Source organism: Melozone crissalis, unplaced genomic scaffold (assembly GCF_028551555.1).
Source record: "Melozone crissalis strain CALT ecotype California unplaced genomic scaffold, PUWL_Pcris_2 ptg000013l_1, whole genome shotgun sequence".
NCBI classification, from domain to species: Eukaryota; Metazoa; Chordata; class Aves; order Passeriformes; family Passerellidae; genus Melozone; species Melozone crissalis.
This window is the reverse complement of record NW_026535791.1, coordinates 54,059,342-54,078,896: the sequence shown is the minus strand read 5'-3', so window position 1 is coordinate 54,078,896 and position 19,555 is coordinate 54,059,342. Positions and strand designations below refer to the sequence as shown.

The 19,555-nt window shown below is 36.1% G+C and overlaps 1 protein-coding gene across 1 annotated transcript in view; it reads left to right on the top strand.

Moving 5' to 3' along the window:
* PUDP (pseudouridine 5'-phosphatase) overlaps positions 1-19,555 on the top strand; it is a 61,799-nt gene that overhangs the window by 21,526 nt on the left and 20,718 nt on the right. Inside the window, exons 2-3 of the mRNA XM_054271836.1 lie at positions 1,523-1,741; positions 14,901-15,130. Of these exons, the coding sequence (XP_054127811.1) occupies positions 1,523-1,741; positions 14,901-15,130 (449 nt within the window). The remainder of the gene's footprint in view (positions 1-1,522; positions 1,742-14,900; positions 15,131-19,555) is intronic.

The following is a 19,555-nucleotide window of genomic DNA, read 5'->3' as shown; positions in this document are numbered from 1 at the left end:
AGGGATCTCCAGGATTCCTTGTATTTTTTTTCCTTTATGTGTAGGTGTTTGAGGAGCATTTACAAAGAGTAGTACAGGTTTTTTCGCCTCTATTTTTAGGGACAGAGGTTTTTGTGAACCCCTTGGTGCTCTGTTAAACATTCCAGACAAATATGTTGGGTTTTAATCTGATCTTTTGGCCCAACATCCCCTCTAGTTACTGAGAGGAGACATGGACTAGAGCACTCTGACAGGTGGCAGAGAATCTATTCTGCATCCTGTGGGTTCACATGATGGTGAAATGGCCCCTGTATTTCTCATTTGCTTTCAGATGAGACTCGTCTGCTGATCTCAGGGTGACATTACTGTGGTGAAGTAGGGAGTGTTTGTCAGACTGCAGGGAAGGTCTTGGCATCTGTTGTAGTCATGGGCTCTGTGCTTCTCTCTTCAGCCTGTGTTCTTCATAGTGTCTTTGTTAAAGCTTAATGTTTAATCACTCCTGCACAATTCTTATGTACTCAGAAAGTGACACAATATCCACATTAATCATTTCACTTTTTTATTATCGCCATTAAAAATATTTTACATGGCAAAGGACATGCTGATAAGTGAAGTCCCTAGTTTCTCTAAATAAATCTCGTAAGAGCAACTTCTTTCTTTCCTTGCTTTTGCCTTTTATTTCTATAGTGGTGATAATAGACATATCTTTGGAGATACAGAAGCCAGTGTTTGAGATCTTTGCTGAAATGAAGACAAGAGCTGGAAGTACATGTAATCCCCATATTAGTGTTAAATTCAATGATAAAGACCTTCTTTTTCAAAAATTTGTAGGGAGAGGAGGGAAGTAAAGGATTAATTGTTTGTTTGTATTTAAAAAAATAGCTTTAAACCTAAAACCCCCTTTGAGATATAAGCTGATAGTATCACTGCCAAAATTCAATCTGAAGTTTGATCTTGTCTGAAACCCACTGGAAATACAAGTGAGTATGTTTTGCTTGAGTGATCTCTTGTAAATGTAGTGGTGCCAGCAGCTCTGTTATAATGACCATAATGTCTTTGAAGGCACTTAGAAGCTTCCTCTCAAAGACACTCTTAAATAATTAAATCTTTTTTCTTTTTTCAATTTACATGGAATATGTAATGGCATCCCCTCAAAGTACCAGATTTCCTTCCTTCTGCCACTTCCTTCCTTTTCTTTCTCATGAAAAGCATACATAGAGTGTTTAAATTAAGACACTGCTTGCCAACTTGGATAGTGCAGAAAGATGATGAAAGACAAGATCCAGATAGTTATTTGTTGAGACCCTAAGATACATTTTCTTAATGCAGAAACTACTGCTTGAAAAACCTGGGTAGCTTTGAGGTGATGGGAGAAGCCTTGGTTCCCTCCTGGAAATAAAGGGGGGCATTTTATCCACTCTGCTCCGTGCCCTCTGGCTCCTGGCAGTTCATGCTCTGACCTTTTATGTGGTCTCTTAGCAAAACCAGCTGCCTACTTGTTTGTACATAGGTTTAAATTGCTTTGTGTATTTTTTTTTTCCAGATACTGAGATTCTCTATACAAAAGTGTATGACGAGATCTGTAGGCGTTATGGAAAGAGCTACACCTGGGATGTGAAGTCCTTGGTTCTAGGTAGACAAGCCCTAGAAGCAGCAGGGATTATTCGAGAACATCTAGATCTTCCAATAACCAAAGAAGAGTTATTCAAGGAAAGTCAATCGATGCTGGAGAAGATATTCCATACTTCTGGGTTGATGCCAGGTATGTTTCTTTGCAGCATTTATAAGCTCTTTATGGAATTATTTTAATGCTAATCAAGGTAGAAGTCTGTAATCTGCCTTCCAAAAAGCAGTCACTCTTACAGATTATCTTTCATTGCTCTTGTTTTAGAAAATTTACTAAATCTACCTTTGTTTTACCTGTTTAAAAAAGGATATTTTACTTATCAAAGTTGACAGAATTTTTTTTTTTTTTGCTCTGCTTACTTGGAGAAAAGCTTTTTTTCATGTTTTAAAAGAACAATAAAGACTAGATACATGTGCATGAATTCTGTTTAGTAAACTAGACATTTTTTGTAACTTTTTTTGGCAGCTGTGTTTTACGTGGCTATGAGCACAGTCTTTGTTTAGCACAGATGCATTTGCCTGCACATATAAAAGTATGTGTGCCCATGGGTTCTTTATGTTGGAATTATTCTCACCTAACCCGAAAATTATAATTCAAATACTGTGTTTGGGTGTGTCAGTGGAGAAGGCGGGTTTTTTAGGTTATCCTAAGACAAGGGAATTTCCTTACCTTCTGAAGATATGTCTTTTACCAGTGATTATCTAGGATGCTCAAGTGAGTAGCTTCAAGGAGGTAACTCAAGATAAGCAAGAGGATCAATCTTACCTGTAATGTGAATGCATTCTTCTGTATTGAATTACATTTAGATTTGAAATGCTTAGAGAGAAATCATCATCTATGCAACACTATCAGTATCTAAAGCTAGGATTGCTGCTAATTTTATATACAATGTTAAACTTTATGGAGCAGGAATCAATAATTTATGATGGTAAAAAAAAAAACCAAAAACAGAAGGACTATAAAAAAGGTATTAGAAGTGAAATAACTACATGTCACTGTACATGTTTAACAGTTATTATTTTTTCTCTTTGAATGTGTGCTCATTTGTTCTGACAATTTCTACAGTGCATTAATAGTTTAATTTTTAGACCAACTTTTTTATACCTAGTTTTATAATGCATTAAGAAGATGAAAGTTAAAAATATGTGATATGTTAGGAGTAAGTAACAAGTAGCAAAAATAAAAAGTGTGATTTTTTTTCAGCAGCTTAAAAAGCTTTAGTGTATTTTGTGTCCAACTTAGTTCTCACTTAGTTATCTCTCTAATGTCTTTTATAGGCAGGATTTTTCACATTACATCTCTCTCACTTATACATCCACCTGACACTGTAAGCCTAGTTAAACTTTCCAGAAAACAAGAAAGTTGGATTGATGTGTTTTTTTTGGTTTTCATCTCAAGCTTCTGGGACTGACTTTTCAAATATATATTTTGCAAGCCAAACAAAAAAAACTTGTATGGGTTTAGAAAATGCCAGATGAACAAACTAGGTAAAATGTTGGGTAGCACAGAGGAGACTATGTGACTTCCATGACTGCTGAAGACTGTGATAATGTGGCTGAGATGGCTTGAACAGAGTTAGAAAGGTGATGGAACAGATTAGCCAAATGAAACATGAAGTTTTCTACTGTTCCTGACTTCAAGTTAATTTTGTCCTCACTGAAACTGGACTATTATGGATGAAACAAGCCAAATTTGTAGTAGGAGAAGCAAGTAAACATTTTCATCATCACCAAAATTGTTCAACTGATTATCTTTTCAGTTTAACTAAATACACATGATAACTTTTTTCAGTCCATGTTCTAAAGTAGAATTGATGTGAACTAGGATGCAAGGTGAATTGCCATGAATTTTGGGAAACCAGGATGATGACAGCTGATAAGCTAGGGGAAAATGTCTCCAGCTAGTTACTATTCAGTTTCTTTAAGAACTGTTCTTCAGTTGACGAGATTTTTTTAATCCAGTTCTGTCTTTTTGTATGTTCTGAGGATGTTTATTAATGGATTGTGGATTTATTCTACAGTCACTTAATGTTGTTGAATTAAGAATGGGCTTCTTGAATGTGTTGTGCAAGATGTAAGATTGTGGTAATGTTTGAGTTTACCATTGTTCTCTGCCTGAACTGATCTTTCAGATGGTTACAGGTAAATACAGGAAAGTGAAAATTAATTGTCATATTCATGGTGTAAGAGTACTCTAAAGTGCTGTGTCTCTGGTCATCTTTTGACAGTTAAAACAGATGACATTTTATTTTTCAAACTGTTTCTAAAAGTTGTGAAAAAAAATTGGATTGAAATTTGATTTGGTGGAAAGCACTGCTAAACAGTGGCCAGTGATGTTTGAAAAAGTGGCTCAAACAAAGTGGCACTTGTTTCTGGATGAGCTATGCACATGATTTTGCCAAAGAAGGTAGTGCTGTAAATTCCTAAGTCAAGTAAAGGTATGTCAGTGATGGCTAAGGATAGTGTGGAAGTTGAATGAAAAAATTTAATTGGCAAAGCAGTTCTTCATCTGACAAGTTATGAACTTGTCCTGGTTCTGACTGAGATAGAGTTTATTTCCTTCTTAGTACCAGAAGGATTTGTGTTTTGGATTTAGTACAAGAATAAAGTTGATAACACACTGATGTTTAACTAATGCTTGCCCTAAATCAAGGATTTTTCATTTTCTCATGCTCTGCCAGTGAATAGGTGCACAATAACCCAGGAGGGAGCATGGCCAAGACAGTTTATCTGAACTGGCCAAAGGGATGTTTCATACCATAGCACATCATGCCCATGTATAAACTGGAGTTGGTACCCAGGAGAGGGACAAGCTGTGGCTTGAGGAGGGTCTGGGCATCAGTCAACTGGTGGTGAGCAATTGTATCATGCATCACTCTTTTTAGATTTTATCTGTCTCTCCTCCACTCCCTTTCATTTTACAACTGGTAGTATTAATATTATCATTATTACTTTGTTTTTATTAATAATTTTATTAATCTGTTCTTATCTCAACCCACAAGTTGGTTTTCTCCCTGATTCTCCTTCTGGCCCACCAGGTAGGAACACGCACAAAGTGAGAGACTGTGTGGTATTAGTGTCCTGATGGGGTTAAACCATGGCACAGGCTGTATGACAGCCATACCACTTAGGGTACAGCAACTCTGAGACATAAGTGACTGAAGACAGAGTTTGGGCTATTTCAGTATGGCCAAACTGACAGACAAGCTTCAATACATCAGACTGTAATCTGGTAACTATTTGGGAGTTTTTCACAGTTAGATTTATTTTTAGTTCTGAAAGTATGTTAAGGAATGGTAATTTTGATTCAGTATAGGAATAAATTAATCCAAGATTACACTTAAAAAATGATGGACCTGCCACTGTGCTGCTTTTCTAAATATTTGTGTCAGAGTACAGACATTGTTATCTACAAGAGTAATGCAGTAGGCTTTCTGTTTCTGCAAATGCATTTTGAGTGTTTCTATGTTGCAGGGAAGTGCTTAGTCAGAAGATGAGGGAATGACAAGCAGAACAGAAGAAAACCATGCATATGTATATTTACCTATACGTATATATGTGTGTGCTTTTGCATAAACCTAGCATATATAGAGTGAGAAAAACTGAACTCCAAATTATACAACTACCAATAGTTGCTGTAATCATGTCAGGATTATGAAACTACTGTTATTCTTTCACTGTAGTCTCTGGGTTTTGGCTCATCATCATTATCACAAAGCACAGATCTTTAAAGGTTGTGTGACTGTGTATGCCTTTCAGACATTTTCCATTCCTGGACCGTTTTCATGATAACTGGGATTTAGTTGTTGCATGTCCTCTTCAGCCAGTGCGGGATGTGATGTGCAAACTATTTTCTAGTTCAAGTGCAACTGACTGAGCCATGAGAAGATAATTTCATACCTCAGTTTTAGTACCAAATAAAGCCAGTCAGAAAGCACAAAAGGAGAAGAAAGGATGGCAGTTTAAATGTCAATGGCAACTCACTCCAAATTCTTTTTTCTTGAACAGTTCAATTCAACCAGAAGTCTAGTTTGCTTAACCATTGCTTCCTTGATTCATGTTGTGCTCTTGACAGTTAAACAGACTTCCTACCATGATCTTTTCTTTTCCTTGCTGTTTTTGTTTTAATGGTAGGAAGCTCTAGTGAGTCCATGCTGGGCTCAGTGGGCCTGTAACCCCTAGAGATTAGCCAATTAGCTGCAAACTTGGAATGATGCTTCCTGTTAGGCTGATATCAAACACTTAACCTTTACATCAAGTCCTACAGGACTGCATCCCAAACATGTTTTTGTCAGGAAATCAGCAACACAGTTGATGGAGGTTTTAAATTATATAAAATTTAATATTTATGTTCCTTCTATGGTCATGCATGTGTCTGTATGTCCAGATTCAAATGAGAGTAATGATTTGATGAATAAGAAGTCTCTCCAACCAGAAGGGTCTCTGATACTTTTTAGGGAGAAATAAGATGAGAAGACAAGATTCCTTCTTAATAGTCATGGCCTTCCAAAATGAGGGGGTAGGCTTGTAGTTTCCACCTCCACTTTTGAAGGTTAAGAAAGGATGCCATACCATTGCAATAAGCATTTTTAAACAGTATGTCATAACAAAGAAAGAAGCAGGTTGATCTGAGAGTTGTGTTTCCATACTTTGATGAGACTCAGAAATTAGGATAGAATAGAATAGAACTTTTTCAATTGGAAGGGACCAACAAATGTCATCTAGTCCAACTGCCTGTTCAGGGCTGACCAACTTAAAGCATTCTTGGCAATTAAACCAAGCCAGGGATAACCCCACCTCTGTCACACTGTCGCCTTCACAGCAGCAATCCTGACTTCACATGAGGATTGAGAGCAAGTGTATAAAATTAATAGCATCGGTGAAGGGCTTGCCATTGTTGTAGCATACCAGACTTCATAAAAATATTTTAAAATAATTTTATTACTTAAGTTAACAAACAACATCTTCTTTTTCTAAGTGAGGTTGTTTTGTTTTGCTGAGTGCTCTTAGTGTTCAGAGGCTGCTGAGGTTTCTTGCCATAGATTTGTTTTTGTGAACTTAAGGATTTCCTTATCATTGAATTGGTTAGAAATCTAATCAATGTGACAAAGCTGAGTGCAAATGTTAACTTTTCTTTGATTAAAGAAAGTGATGAAATCTTGAAAAGCTCTACCACATATCACATTCGGTGAACAATTTTCCCAAATGATTTTGGGAAAAAGGGGTAGTATTTTAATACACAAGCTATATTTAATCTTGAGATTTCTGTTTGTGTACAAGTGGACATAAATTATCAAGACATGCATAATGTATGCACAGTTAATTTAAACACTGCATGGACCACTTTGGTTTCCTTTAGTCTTTTTGTCAGCAGTAAATCTTTTCTTCCACATATACACCAATCACTCTTGGACAGCTTGTTTTGCGCAACATTGCAGTAAAATGAAGCGGACTTGAATATGTGTATCTAAAGAGCCTTGATTTAGGCACAGAGGTCAAGTGTCCTGTTCTTGGGCTGCTTAGTGTGAGTAGAGAAGTAACTGTATCTACACAGCGGTGAATGAAGAGCAATGCTGTGATAGATGTAGGTGTAGGAGTACTGAATGTGAGACAAGCACAAAGTTGTATTTGACCATTGCCATTTAACTTTTTTTTGGCAACATGGACAGTGGGATTGAGTGCACCCTTAGCAGATTTGCTGATGATTTGTGGCCCAGTCAGCATGCTGAATGGAAGGAGTGCCATTCAGAGGGACTTGGACAGGCTTGAGAGATGTGTTGAGGAAAAGCTCATGAAGGTCAACAAGGCCAGGTGCAAGGTCCTGCGCCTGAGTTGAAGTAATCCCAAGCACCAATACAGACAGGGAAGAGAAGGGATTGAAAGCAGCCCTAACAAGAGAGGCTTGGGGGTATTGATTGACAAGAAGTTCGACATAAGCTGGCAGCATGTGCTCGCATCCCAGAAAGTCAACTGTCAACTGGGCTGCATCCAAAGGAGAATGGCCAGTGGGTCAAGGGAGGTGGTTCTGCCCTTCTCCTCTTTTGTTTTTGAGACCCCACCTGGAGTGCTGCATCCAGCTGTGGGGCACCCAGCATGAGAAAGATGTGCGCATGTTGGAATGAGTTCAGAGGAGAACAAGTGATCATCTGATCAGAAGAATGAAGCATCTCTCCTTGAAGGCTGACTGAGGGAATAGGGGTTATTCAGCCTGGAGAAGAGAAGACTTCAGGGAGACCTGATAGCACCTTTCAGTATCTCATGAGAAATCTGGGCAAGGACTTTTTACAAGAGCTTGTAGTGACAGTACAAGGGGGAATGGCTTCAAACTGAAAGGAAGTAGGTTTAGGTTAGATATTAGGAAGAAATTCTTTTCTGTGAGAGTGGTGGGGCACTGGAAAAGATTGCCTGATGAAGCTGTGAATGTTCCATCCCTGGAAGTTTTCAAGGACAGTCTGGATGGGGCTTGGAGCAAACTGGACCTAACAAAAGTTGGCCCACACATGACAGGGGATTGGAACTAGATGATCTTCAAAGTCCTTTCCAATGCAAAACATTGTATGAATTTGTGCACAGACTACATGAGGAAAGGATATGGTGACCGGTACAGTTCTTCCAACAAATACTTCAGTGCACAGGTCTGAAAATCTGTTGATTAATATTGTGTTCTTTTAAAAAGTCTGTAGCCCATGTTGTTTCTTTCAGAATATGCTGCATCTCAGCTACAAGTCTTAGCAAGTGTAGTTGTATTAGCATGAGCTACATGGAGTAGACAAGCTCCAAAAGTATAGTAAGGAAAGAGAAACAAACCATACATCTACATCAGCAAAGGAAAAGGGAAACAGAATAAAAGAGGTAGCAGATTAACAGATTAGTCAAACATGATATGAAAATAAAAACAAAAACAATTGTGTCTTTGAATGCGAGTAAGAAGTCAGATTAAATAAATAAATAACTTACACCTCTCCCAACTACCCCTTCCAAGAAAGCATAAGCATGTATACATGAAATATACTCTCTTTTTTCAAACCACCACATTTCTTAGCAAAAAGTTTGGAAATAAAACCTTTCCTTTGACATTAAAATAAATATGACTAATAGTACTTGTTAGTACCTAGTACAAAGAAAAGCGGTCTTCAAAACTTATTTAAGTAAGGAGAATTAATATCTTTTCAACAAGGAAAATTGACTGGCAATGAAATTATTGTGATTATAAAATACAGACAAACATAGCACAGGATTGTAACTGGATCACTTACCACATAACTAGTAACTACCTGGGAAGAGGGATAAAACAATCTGTAAAATTTTCTAAATGCCTCACTTTTTCTCAAGTATTTTTGTAGTCTCCAAAACTATGTCAAAGTTTATACCTAGCAGCAATGGGTAGCCTGAAAGTTGTTACTTTAATCATAACTATTGAGGCCTGCATGAGTAAGGTTGTTGGACTCGATCCTTGTGGAACTCTTCCAAGTCATTCTGTGATTCTGTGAAATGAGAAGTAGTATTTTTATTAAGCTGATTAAAGTGTGGAGAAGCTTTTGAACATAGTAAGTCATCTTCATATCACTTTTAAAATACACATTTTCTATTTTGAGTTTTCTGAGTTCGCATATGTTTACTTTCTAAAAAAAACAACTATGAAGATAAAGACACAGAATAATCAACCTAAGCCTAGCTAATTTTTTTTATTATTTCCATACATGTAGCCTTTTGCTTTTTGTAATAATTTAATATGAACTTCCCCTTGCATCTGAAGGAAACACAGAATCTATGGAAATTTCACAATATAACCTGATTTCATTGACCACTTGGGGCAGATCTGAAAGCCCTGTGAGCTGTTTGGATTTTGTTTGAGGGTGGGAAAATGTGGATATGTCTGGTATATGTCCTTCCTAGCAGAGAATGCCAGCTTTCAGATAAATTAGGAGCAACAACACACACACACACACACACACACGTTTGATATTTCTCTATTTCCTATTGATTTCTTGGTTTTCTTTCTGGGATTGCATTGTGGATAGAATACTATTTATCAGAAATAAGATGTAATTGGTACCTAGGTGCCAGTCAGGGAAGAACTAAGCACTGGCAAGAGGGGTATAGTACACTGTGGTGTTTGTGATAGGCCACTGAAAATGACACTGTTTGTTTATTTGAGGCCTTCTCAGCCATGTAGGAGACCCTGTAATGTAATTTTGAAGCTTAGGTTTCATAGAATCTACCTTAGAAATTCTAGATGTTTAACTTATGGTCCTACTTGCAGTGTATACTTTCTTGAGTAAAGGTCTTGTGAAGTTCATTTTTAAGGACATTTTCCTTACATAGCTTATGTTCATCTCTTTAGGATTCAGACATTAGAGAAGACAGGGGAGCTGTCTGTGTAGGTCTGAGTATTTATGTGCTCCTGCACTCTGTGCTGACAGTACACTAACCAGATGTTTTCCTGGAACTGGAAGACTGTAGGACTTCAGCTCTGTGTATAAGACATCAAACAGTGGATTTTCAGGCTAAGGTACTGTCAGAGCTTGCTGTGTGATTGTCTGTATGATGGTGTTATGCCTTCAAATAATTCAACTGCAAGCAGAAATATAAACACCAGTGTAGGTGAGTGAGGGTCCTTAGTGAGACAGAGTCCCCAGGCAGGTACAAAGGAGAGCTGCTTTATTGCAAAAACCAGGCCTTTTTGAGCAGTTAGTCCAGTTATCAGCTACATACTTTTAAATCATAACAAACATAATTCAACCACCATACACCAAGATGTGAACATATCATGGTTGCATAACTTGTTTTTCTACCCCTAACTCACCTGACTCACTTTGCCACAGTCCTTTTCTAGTTAACCAAAGTAACAGGCTTGAGCCATGATTTTGTAGGGCCTTCCTTTTGTAAGATTTTGCTGATATGCAATACAAGAGACGTTCTGCTGGGGAACAAAAGAAAACTGAAATTAGGGTTCCGTCCTGAAGTGGTGTGTATAATTCTCTTCCTCATTTCACATGTTTTCCCAGTTTATCATGGACATCACTTTCTTGTTTATCTTGAAAAACATTATACTCCTGTAACATTTTCATAGGTGAAAGTTTGGTTGTAGATAAATATTTGAAAAAAACAGAAGAGCTTTATAGTCTCTCCTTCTTTATCTGAAAGCATTTTAAAAGAAATAGACCTGAATATGTATATACAGAAGTGATACAAGTTAAGAACAGTGTTTTGTTCACAGATAGACAAATACAAGAAAAGGCATGGTATAAAAATTTGAAATTATATAAAATAAAATGTAGCAAAAATGTAGCAAAAACTTCTAAACTATTGTGTGAGACACAGAGATTATTTTTGTATAAAGCTAAAAGGAAAATAAAATTTTCCTTTGCTTTCAATCAATTTGAGTTAGCTTTCAGGAGTTTCATCTTGTTAATTTTCACTTCATGATCAATAATGTCATTTGATTAGAAAAAGTGATAGCTTAAAAGGAATAATGTAGAAAACAGTGTTGTAATAGCATGTAAATAATTAGATAGGGATTCTCATTAGATCATTTTAGTGTAACATTATTTGGTTTCCTGAACTCTTGGTGAACATCTAGTATTAGTCAATTAGAAGGAAAATGTGACGGTTAGCTCAAGGGTTTTGTTGTTCAGTATAAGTCTTATTTTTAGTTTGTCAGTTGATCCAGTGTATTAGTCATCATGATATCAGCTGAATCTAAGGCAAACAACACCACATCTGGAGTCTAATGGAGGGATAAAAGTTCATTTTTCAAAAAAATAAAATAATGTACATACTTCTGTGCAAGTTTCAGAACAAAACAGATGATCTCTTTCTTTTAAATGTGTCTGTGGTCTCAGAAGAAATAGGTCCTTTCTGTTTGTTTAATTTGTTTTCTTTTTTCCCTCAAAGTTGATAACTTCATTGACATTTGTGATTAATTGGGTCTTAAAGATGCTGACATTTAAAGTTGATCCTCCTTCTTTGCAGCTTCTGTAACAAAACTCTGCTTACAATTCTTTTCTGTGCAATAGTCACTAATACTTAACTGTTGTAGTTAGTATATATTAAGGTTCGATCTAAAACTTCTTATTTAAAGAGATAGTGTAAAGATACAGTATTTACCTCTTTTACTATCTAAAAACAAGAGTACATTTGGAAATAAATCATAGCAATGTGGGATATTTTTTCCTCATTTTTTATAACTACTTGAAGAATTTATGTTGTTCTGCATAAGATATTTATTGCCTGTGGCCATATTTATTGCCTGTGTGCCACATTTGGAGTGTATTCCTATGCTGGAAAAACAGAGATCCTCATTTCTTTTGACATTTCTTGAATTTTTATTCTTGTTCTATATTACTAAGCTTTCAGTGGGAGAGGTGGAGGGTAGTCCCAAGAAGTCCCTCTGGGATGGGTGGTCCATGATCCCTTACATGGTGCCATAAATAAATTAGAAGTTAGGGAGATCATGGGAATTTTCAGTATGCTTCTTCATAGCCATTGAGTTTTCATTTGGTTGGTTTTGATTGTCAGTACATTGAAAAATCTTTGTAGCTAAAGAAGATATAATGACACAGTATTTGCCAGGGGAAGTTTCTTACAGATCTTTAAAGCAGTTCCTCAATTCCCCTTCTGTTGATAATTTCTTAAAAAAATAGATACTAAGGAAGATATTATATTCTTAATGAAGAATTATATGCTGAATTAGTAAAATAATTCTGTCAGTAATCTGATGTGGTGGCAAAGTGTCTAGAACTAAGCTGGTGGTAATTGATGCAAACAAAAATGGATTTTCCTGATCTATAGCTTTTACAAAGAGGGAAGCAAACCTGAAATTAAAATATTTTTCAGCTGCTATTGTTCTGAGCTTGTCAGGTTATGCTAGCTATTCTTCCAAATGCAGTTTAATTTTTTTTGTGGGCAGCTGATTTGCCCCTTGCATTTTTTTTTCTATCTTGCTCTATTTACATGTGTGCAAATAATAATTTTTTAAGGGGCATGTTCTCTGAATAATGTAAATATTTTCTCTCTGGAGATATTAGCTAAAACTGCATTTTAGCTCCCTTATTGTGAGGGAAGTCAAAAAGAGAAATCAAATACACATGCAGACACATTTACACATTGAAATCATGATGTGCTCGTGGAATACAAGAGAGAGCCCTGGAGAAATAACCTTTCTGCAACAGTGCTTCTCTCTGGCTGGCTACCTCCAATAGAAACAGAATAAGCATACCCAGTGAGAGATGAACTGAAGCTGTGATGCAGTGGGACTGAAGAAAATTAGCTATTTGAAAAGAGCACAACTTGAGAGAAAACTAACCATATCATAGAAAAAGCATAGGAGATAGGAAGAGTCTTCTGCTTGTGTAATCTTTGGACTACTTTATGTTACAGCACTTATGTATGCTAGCCTTGCTAAATGTTCCAGTTTATTAAATTCTTTAGAATGAATGCATTTTATTTTAGGGAAGAGACATTTATACTACTGCTTTACATTAAGGAATCAGTGCTTCCATTAATTTAATATAGACTTACTTGGCATGATTTGGAATGAAGATATAAACTATCTGGCATAAAAAGCTGGCTTGTATTTAACATCATATTTTAGTGAGAGGACATAGTTGCATCATTTGGGAAAAAGTGCACTTGCTTAGCATAACCACTTAGTGGAGCATAAGAAGGCTTTTAAATAGCTGATGTATTGACCTTAGAGGAAGAGTAGTTCTTGTTATATCTGTCCATCTCAAAATCTAACATTAGAGAAGTGCATGTATTCAAAGTTTGAAGGCATCTTCAAATACAAGCATGGAGCTGGAAATGTCAGTTATTAATTGTTTGATTCAATTCTCTAGAATAAATGAGAAATCTGCAGAGAGTCATACCTACAAGTCCTATTTCCAGATAGATAGATTAGTTACTGCACCTATTCACTAATCTACACACTTTGTTATCAGTAGTACTTACAACTTTTCAAAGTTGAGCATATGACTATACCTGGAAAAAATGCATGGCAGATAACATGGCTGTTTGTAGAATTGAATGGCTGGATCACAAGGGAAATGCAAATCAAAGGTGCTGAGGTGGCAAAGTAGGAGTAGGAATGGTTTAATGGTTTAAGGGAGTGGAATGGTTTAAGAGAGTAGGAATGGTTTAAGGGAGTGAAGACCAGACATAATGATGATAGTGAATCGGGAGGAAAGGAATAAGATTATTTTTGTATAACGAGGCATGAAAAATAGGATAATAATTAATGTAGTTGGAGAATGAAAGTAGAATTGTGCTCAAGTTGTTTCAAGGAGCCAAAAGTCCACTGGACTCTACTTGAACCTAAAGTACCTGAAACTAATATCCTGTGTCCAGTGCAGTTGGGATTAATGCCAAAAAGCACAGCTGAAATGATTTTACATGTATGGAGGATTTTCACTTGGGAATTGATAAAGACCAGACATCCACACTTGTTTTTTATTAGATAATGCTAATTGTTTTGTCTGGGAAAGGTATCCAGCATTTAGAATACTTCAGCAAAGGAGCATTAAAAACCCTTCAGAGAAAACTCAAAACTTGCACTGAATAACAAAGTATGTTTCCCTCTTACACAGACTGGTTGTGTTTTCACTGTTTGCTGCATTAACCTTCCCTAGAAGACTGGATCAGATTGAAGTTTCTACCCATTAGGCTTGAGGTGTTCATTACTCTGGGTTCACAGCATCAATAGATAAAGCTCTGGTATTATCAACTGTGACTGACAGCTGCTCTCCTCGGCCCAGTGTTACTTGCTTTAGTAATTGCAAAAGAGAGAAACTGAGCTCTCTTATGGGCTGGTTTGAGCCAGCTGGATACCTACTTCAGGAATTAAAACTCTGCAATCCACTGAGAGGAGTATACTTCTTTGATTTATTTTTTTCCAGGAACATAACTGTATATGAAAGAAAATGTTCTCTCAAACTCTTAGAGTTTTAACTAATAAACTTACATGATGTAGGGACATTGCTTAATGAGTTTCTAGTGGGTCTCATTATGTAGTGATATTAATCACATTTTTGACAGATTTTGAGAAAAGCATTGTTTGATAGCAGAAAAAGTATGTATATAGCTTACAGAATGTTCCATGATTTTTGAGTCTAGAAGGAATATTTCAGATATAGCAAGAATTTTCTTTTACACTGACTATTTGAAATAGGCTTATCACATTCAGTAAGACAGCATTGTTGAAGTATTGCTAAATGCTTTGTAATTGGGTATAAACATTACTACATGTACCAACTTAAATGCATATAAAATCTAAAATGTGTATATTTGTCTTGCAGGAGTCAGTAAGCTGGTCCATCATTTACACAAACACAAGATACCCATAGCTGTTGCCACCAGCTCGGGTGTAGCATCATTTGAGCTAAAAACAAGCAGACACAAAGACTTCTTTAGTCTTTTTCATCACATTGTGTTGGGAGAGGATCCTGAGTTGAAGCGTGGCAAGCCGCATCCTGATCCATTTTTGCTTTGTGCAAAGAGATTTGAACCTCCTGCACCACCAGAGAAGGTAAGAGGAGGAGGGCACAAATTAAATTTAGGAATTTTCTGTTAATTAATTAATTTAGGGCATAAATTACATTTAGGAATTTTCTGTTTGGGCTATATTTGGAAATGTTTTTTTCATGTGATACTTAGATTTATATAAACATTATTAAAATCAGCAACCCCCATTTTCAAAGATGTTTGTGCTGTCCTAGAGAGGGATTTGGAGTTTGTCATGCAGATTGCTCTGATTTGCTACATGGTAGCATGCAGTAATTGGAAAGTGTAATGATTTTCTTCTGTATATATAAGTCTACAAGCTTAACTTCACTATTCAGAGTTTGGAAACATTCATGGCTGATTTACCTCTTAAGTGTCAAAACATTAAATATAGTTCTTTGTGATGAGGACATATATTTTTCTGAAGCTATATCTTTCCACTAGCAGTCTAAATCTCTGAGATCATAGTCCTTGTTTTCAATTTAAAACTATCTGTTTGAGCACTCTTTCTCAAATAGTGGATGTGTTAATTTTTCCTGTCTTATATATAACTTTACAAGCTATTCTGAATTAGAAATCTGTGGGAAGAAAATTTCACTGAGAGTTAGTTAAAACAATGTCTTCATTTTTATTTTAAATCAAATTGCCTTTATCCTTAGTATATTTTTCTCACTTCTTCTCTGCCACAAGTTGAATGTAAGTTTCAGAGTTATTTTCATTACTGCAGAAAAATGTGTTGCATGATAATTTTAAGGAAAAAAATTAGGTAGATTAGACTGTGATTACTGTTCTCTCAGTAAAATTATTGGGAAAAAAAAGGCTACGCAAATACATATGGAATGATTAGGTAAGATCCCTCACCTTTCATACTTCAAGTTCTCACCCAGAGTCTAAATGGTATTTTCATTGCCTGGGAATACAGAGTGAATTAAGTTTGGTGCAGTGTGGTTTACTTTTGAACAGAGTTAACCAAACTGGGTTTGGGGTTTGGTTTGATTTTTTTTTCTGTTGCAATTTGTCTTGATGTGTGAATCTACTTCCTTTATAAGCTTGCATGTTCAGAAATGGTACACCAAATGTACATAACTAAGGAAATTGAATGTCAGCTGTGTTAATGGCAAATTGAAATATAATTTCATGGAAGGAGCAGGACAGCTTTTCCAAAATCCTTAGTTTTTGTGGGTCTATTTCAGAAAACCCATAAGATAGTAATACTTAAAACAATCAAAAAGTTTGAAAACAAACCAAAAGAAAGCAACAAAACCAGTGAACCAGATACAGTGTGTAGATACTTGTATTCTTTAGTTATGTTAGCATTGAAAAAAAGGCATGAAGAAATAGTAGCATCTGTATTACACTAAATATTTTTAAACTTTAAAGGTAGGTTAGACAATCAGCGTCACAGATCATTAATAGTAGCTGTGTATTTTTAATTTTGTTAACTTTCCTTTGAAGAAGGGCATAGATGTTTGAATCCATCTTTTTCCTTTGTAAGAAATTTATAGCATCAGATTCGCTTAGTGCAGATAATTCAGCTGAATTTTTTTTTGTTCCATCTAAATATGTCACAAATGTTGAAGTGTAGGAAATTTACAAATGCACAGAATTCCCAAGAGGAAGGAAGTGAAAACAGTGTATGTGAAACTATCCAAAACATTTGTGACCAGTTGCAGTGTAATACTGTCATCTGCAGTGTTTTGTCCCAAGCAGTGAACTAATAGAGCCACAGGTTTGGATTTCATGCCAGCAATCATTAACATGCAAGGCTGCAGCCAAGTATCAGGAGGTAAAGCTAATGTCTGCATAAGCAAATAATTGGATTTAAGCAAAACAGACTGTTAGAGCATCATAGGCAGTGCTTGGGCTCAGAGGTCTATGCTATATATTATTTGAATGTTTTCAATTGGATTGGATTTACTGTGATCCCAGGCTGAGATAAGGTTCTTTGGAGCTTTATGTACTCTTAAACATTGGAGCTTGCTTGATGAGTGCCTGCAGAGAACTTTGACTGGAGATGCTGGCTAGAGCAACCTAGTACATACCAAAATACCCAGTGAAACCAACTATCAGGGAGAAAGTGAGAACTTTCAAGTTTGCTTCCAAACTTTGTTGCTGCTGTTAGCAAAAAATACAATGTAGGCATAGAGAAAACCAAAGCTAGAATTTAGCTGTAGTGTCATATCACCCAGTGGCAATTGCTGTGCAGGAATACTTCTGCAAGTAGACCAGTATTTAGGTGGTATATAAATGGATATGATATCTGCTATACTGTCATTGAAGGATGTCATAGATATCATCTTGAAATTTATTAGATGTTGATCTTTTGATTTGCAGTCTTTGCTTAACTAGGAACTTAATAAACATAATGATGAAATGATAGCACAGGAATTTTAAAAAAGATACAGCCTGCAAATTCAGCCTAGGTCTCCTATCTTGTGCTACATGAAGCATCATATGAACATCCAATGCTAGTAACAATGCCCAGTCATATAAGCAATCATGTAAGTAAATTAGCCAGATAATCAAAATATGATCTAAAAATTAAATACTAGAAATTTTGTATTTTAATAAAATTTATTTTTAAATATATTCCAAATTCTGCTCTTAAATGCACAGATGCAACTTGTATGAAAACTATATGTGTACAAATGATGTGTTCTTGAATATTATAGAACTTTCAGGCCACAATGTTCAAAACACTGTGTTCTTTTTCATGCATTTTATTTAGATGATTGAAAAACACTTTTCATAGTGTTATTTCTGTTTGGATTCTGGTCGGGGAATGCTTAAACAAACTGAACATTAATAAATCCAGGGATCCTAATTGAATGCACTCTCAAGTGCTGAGAGATCTGGAAGATGTCATTGAAAGACCATTTTCCATAATTTTTGATCTATCATGGCCACTGGGAGAAGTGCTCGAAGGCTGGAGACAGCAAATGTCACTCCTGTGTTGAAGCCAGGCAAGAGGGATGACCCATGGATCTGCAGGCTTCTCAGCCTCATCCCAATCCCTGGAAAAAGAAGATGGAATAACTTATCCTGAAAATCATTTCCAGGCACAGTAAGGATAAGCAAACCATCAGGAGTAGTCAGTATGGCTACACCAAGGGAAAGTCATGCTTGACAACCTGATTAACTACTTTGATGAAGTGACTGTCCTGGTGGACATGGTGAGAGCAGTGGCTGTTTTCTGCCTGAGCTACAGTGGTGCCTGTGACACTCTCACCCACATGATGTGGATGGGCAGACAGTGAGGTGGTTTGAAAAGTGGCTCAGTGGCCAGGCCCAGAGAGTTGTGATCAGTGGCACAAGTCTTTCTGGGTGCCAGTGACTAGTGGTGTGCTCTGAGGGTGAATACTGGGTGCAGCCCTGTTGAACATCTTTAGTGGTGTGGATGAATTGAGAGAATGCTCAATAGGATCTTATTAATGCATATGAATACCTGAAGAAAGAGTGTAATGAAGAAGGAGGCAGACTTTTTTCAGCAATGCCCCGTGACAGAACCTGAGGCAATGGACACAGACACACACAGGAGACTGAGCACAAGGAAACACTTTTTTTTTTTTTTTTTTTTTTTTTTTTTTTTACTGTGAGGATGGCCAAGCACTTTCAAAGGTTGTTCAGGAGGTTATGAGATACACAAAGTGTATCTGGACACAGTCTTGTGCAATGGAGGAGGTTGGACCAGATGAGCTCTGGAGGGCCCTTCCAATCTCACTCATCCTGTGACTCAGTGATTAACTTCACAGATTTGATCTGGGAAGAAAAAAATAAGGGGAAAAAAAAAGTTTTTGCTGAACAATATTTTTCTGTTCCTCTATAATTTACAGAGCTCACATTATTTAAAATAATCCTTTTGGGATTTGAAATACCAGAATATTAAATTTTGATTTAAAAGTGTTATAGTAACAAAGCCATTTGTGTGTATTTTTATAGTTTATACATATATATATTTATATATCAAATATAACTTCTCAATGCTATCTTGAAGAAGTTTTGTTTCATAATAACAAAAATGGGATGCAAATAAATTTATTTTAAGTATGCCTCTGAATCAGAGGTTTCTGACATCCACATGCCAGCATTTATACATATTTCCAATATGTTTCTGTCATCAAAACCACACAGATTAATTAACATCCTGCTTAGGGCATTGAAGGCTAAGGCATTTCTTTCCAGTATTTTGGTAGATTTGCTTATAGCTTTTCTGTAAAATAAAGGACCTTAGTAGTAGTTTAAAAGCAAATAAATCCATTTATATGAACTTTTTAAACAGAGGGATAGACTGTAGTAATACAAATGGTCATAACTCTCTTATGAAGAATCAATCTGTTCTATTTAAAAAGTTCCAAGTGATGTAAATCATTCCCTTAATTTAAAACACTATTTCTTTGCAGTTTCTTCCATTTCTAATTAATTAATTGATCCCATAGTTACAAATAATCTC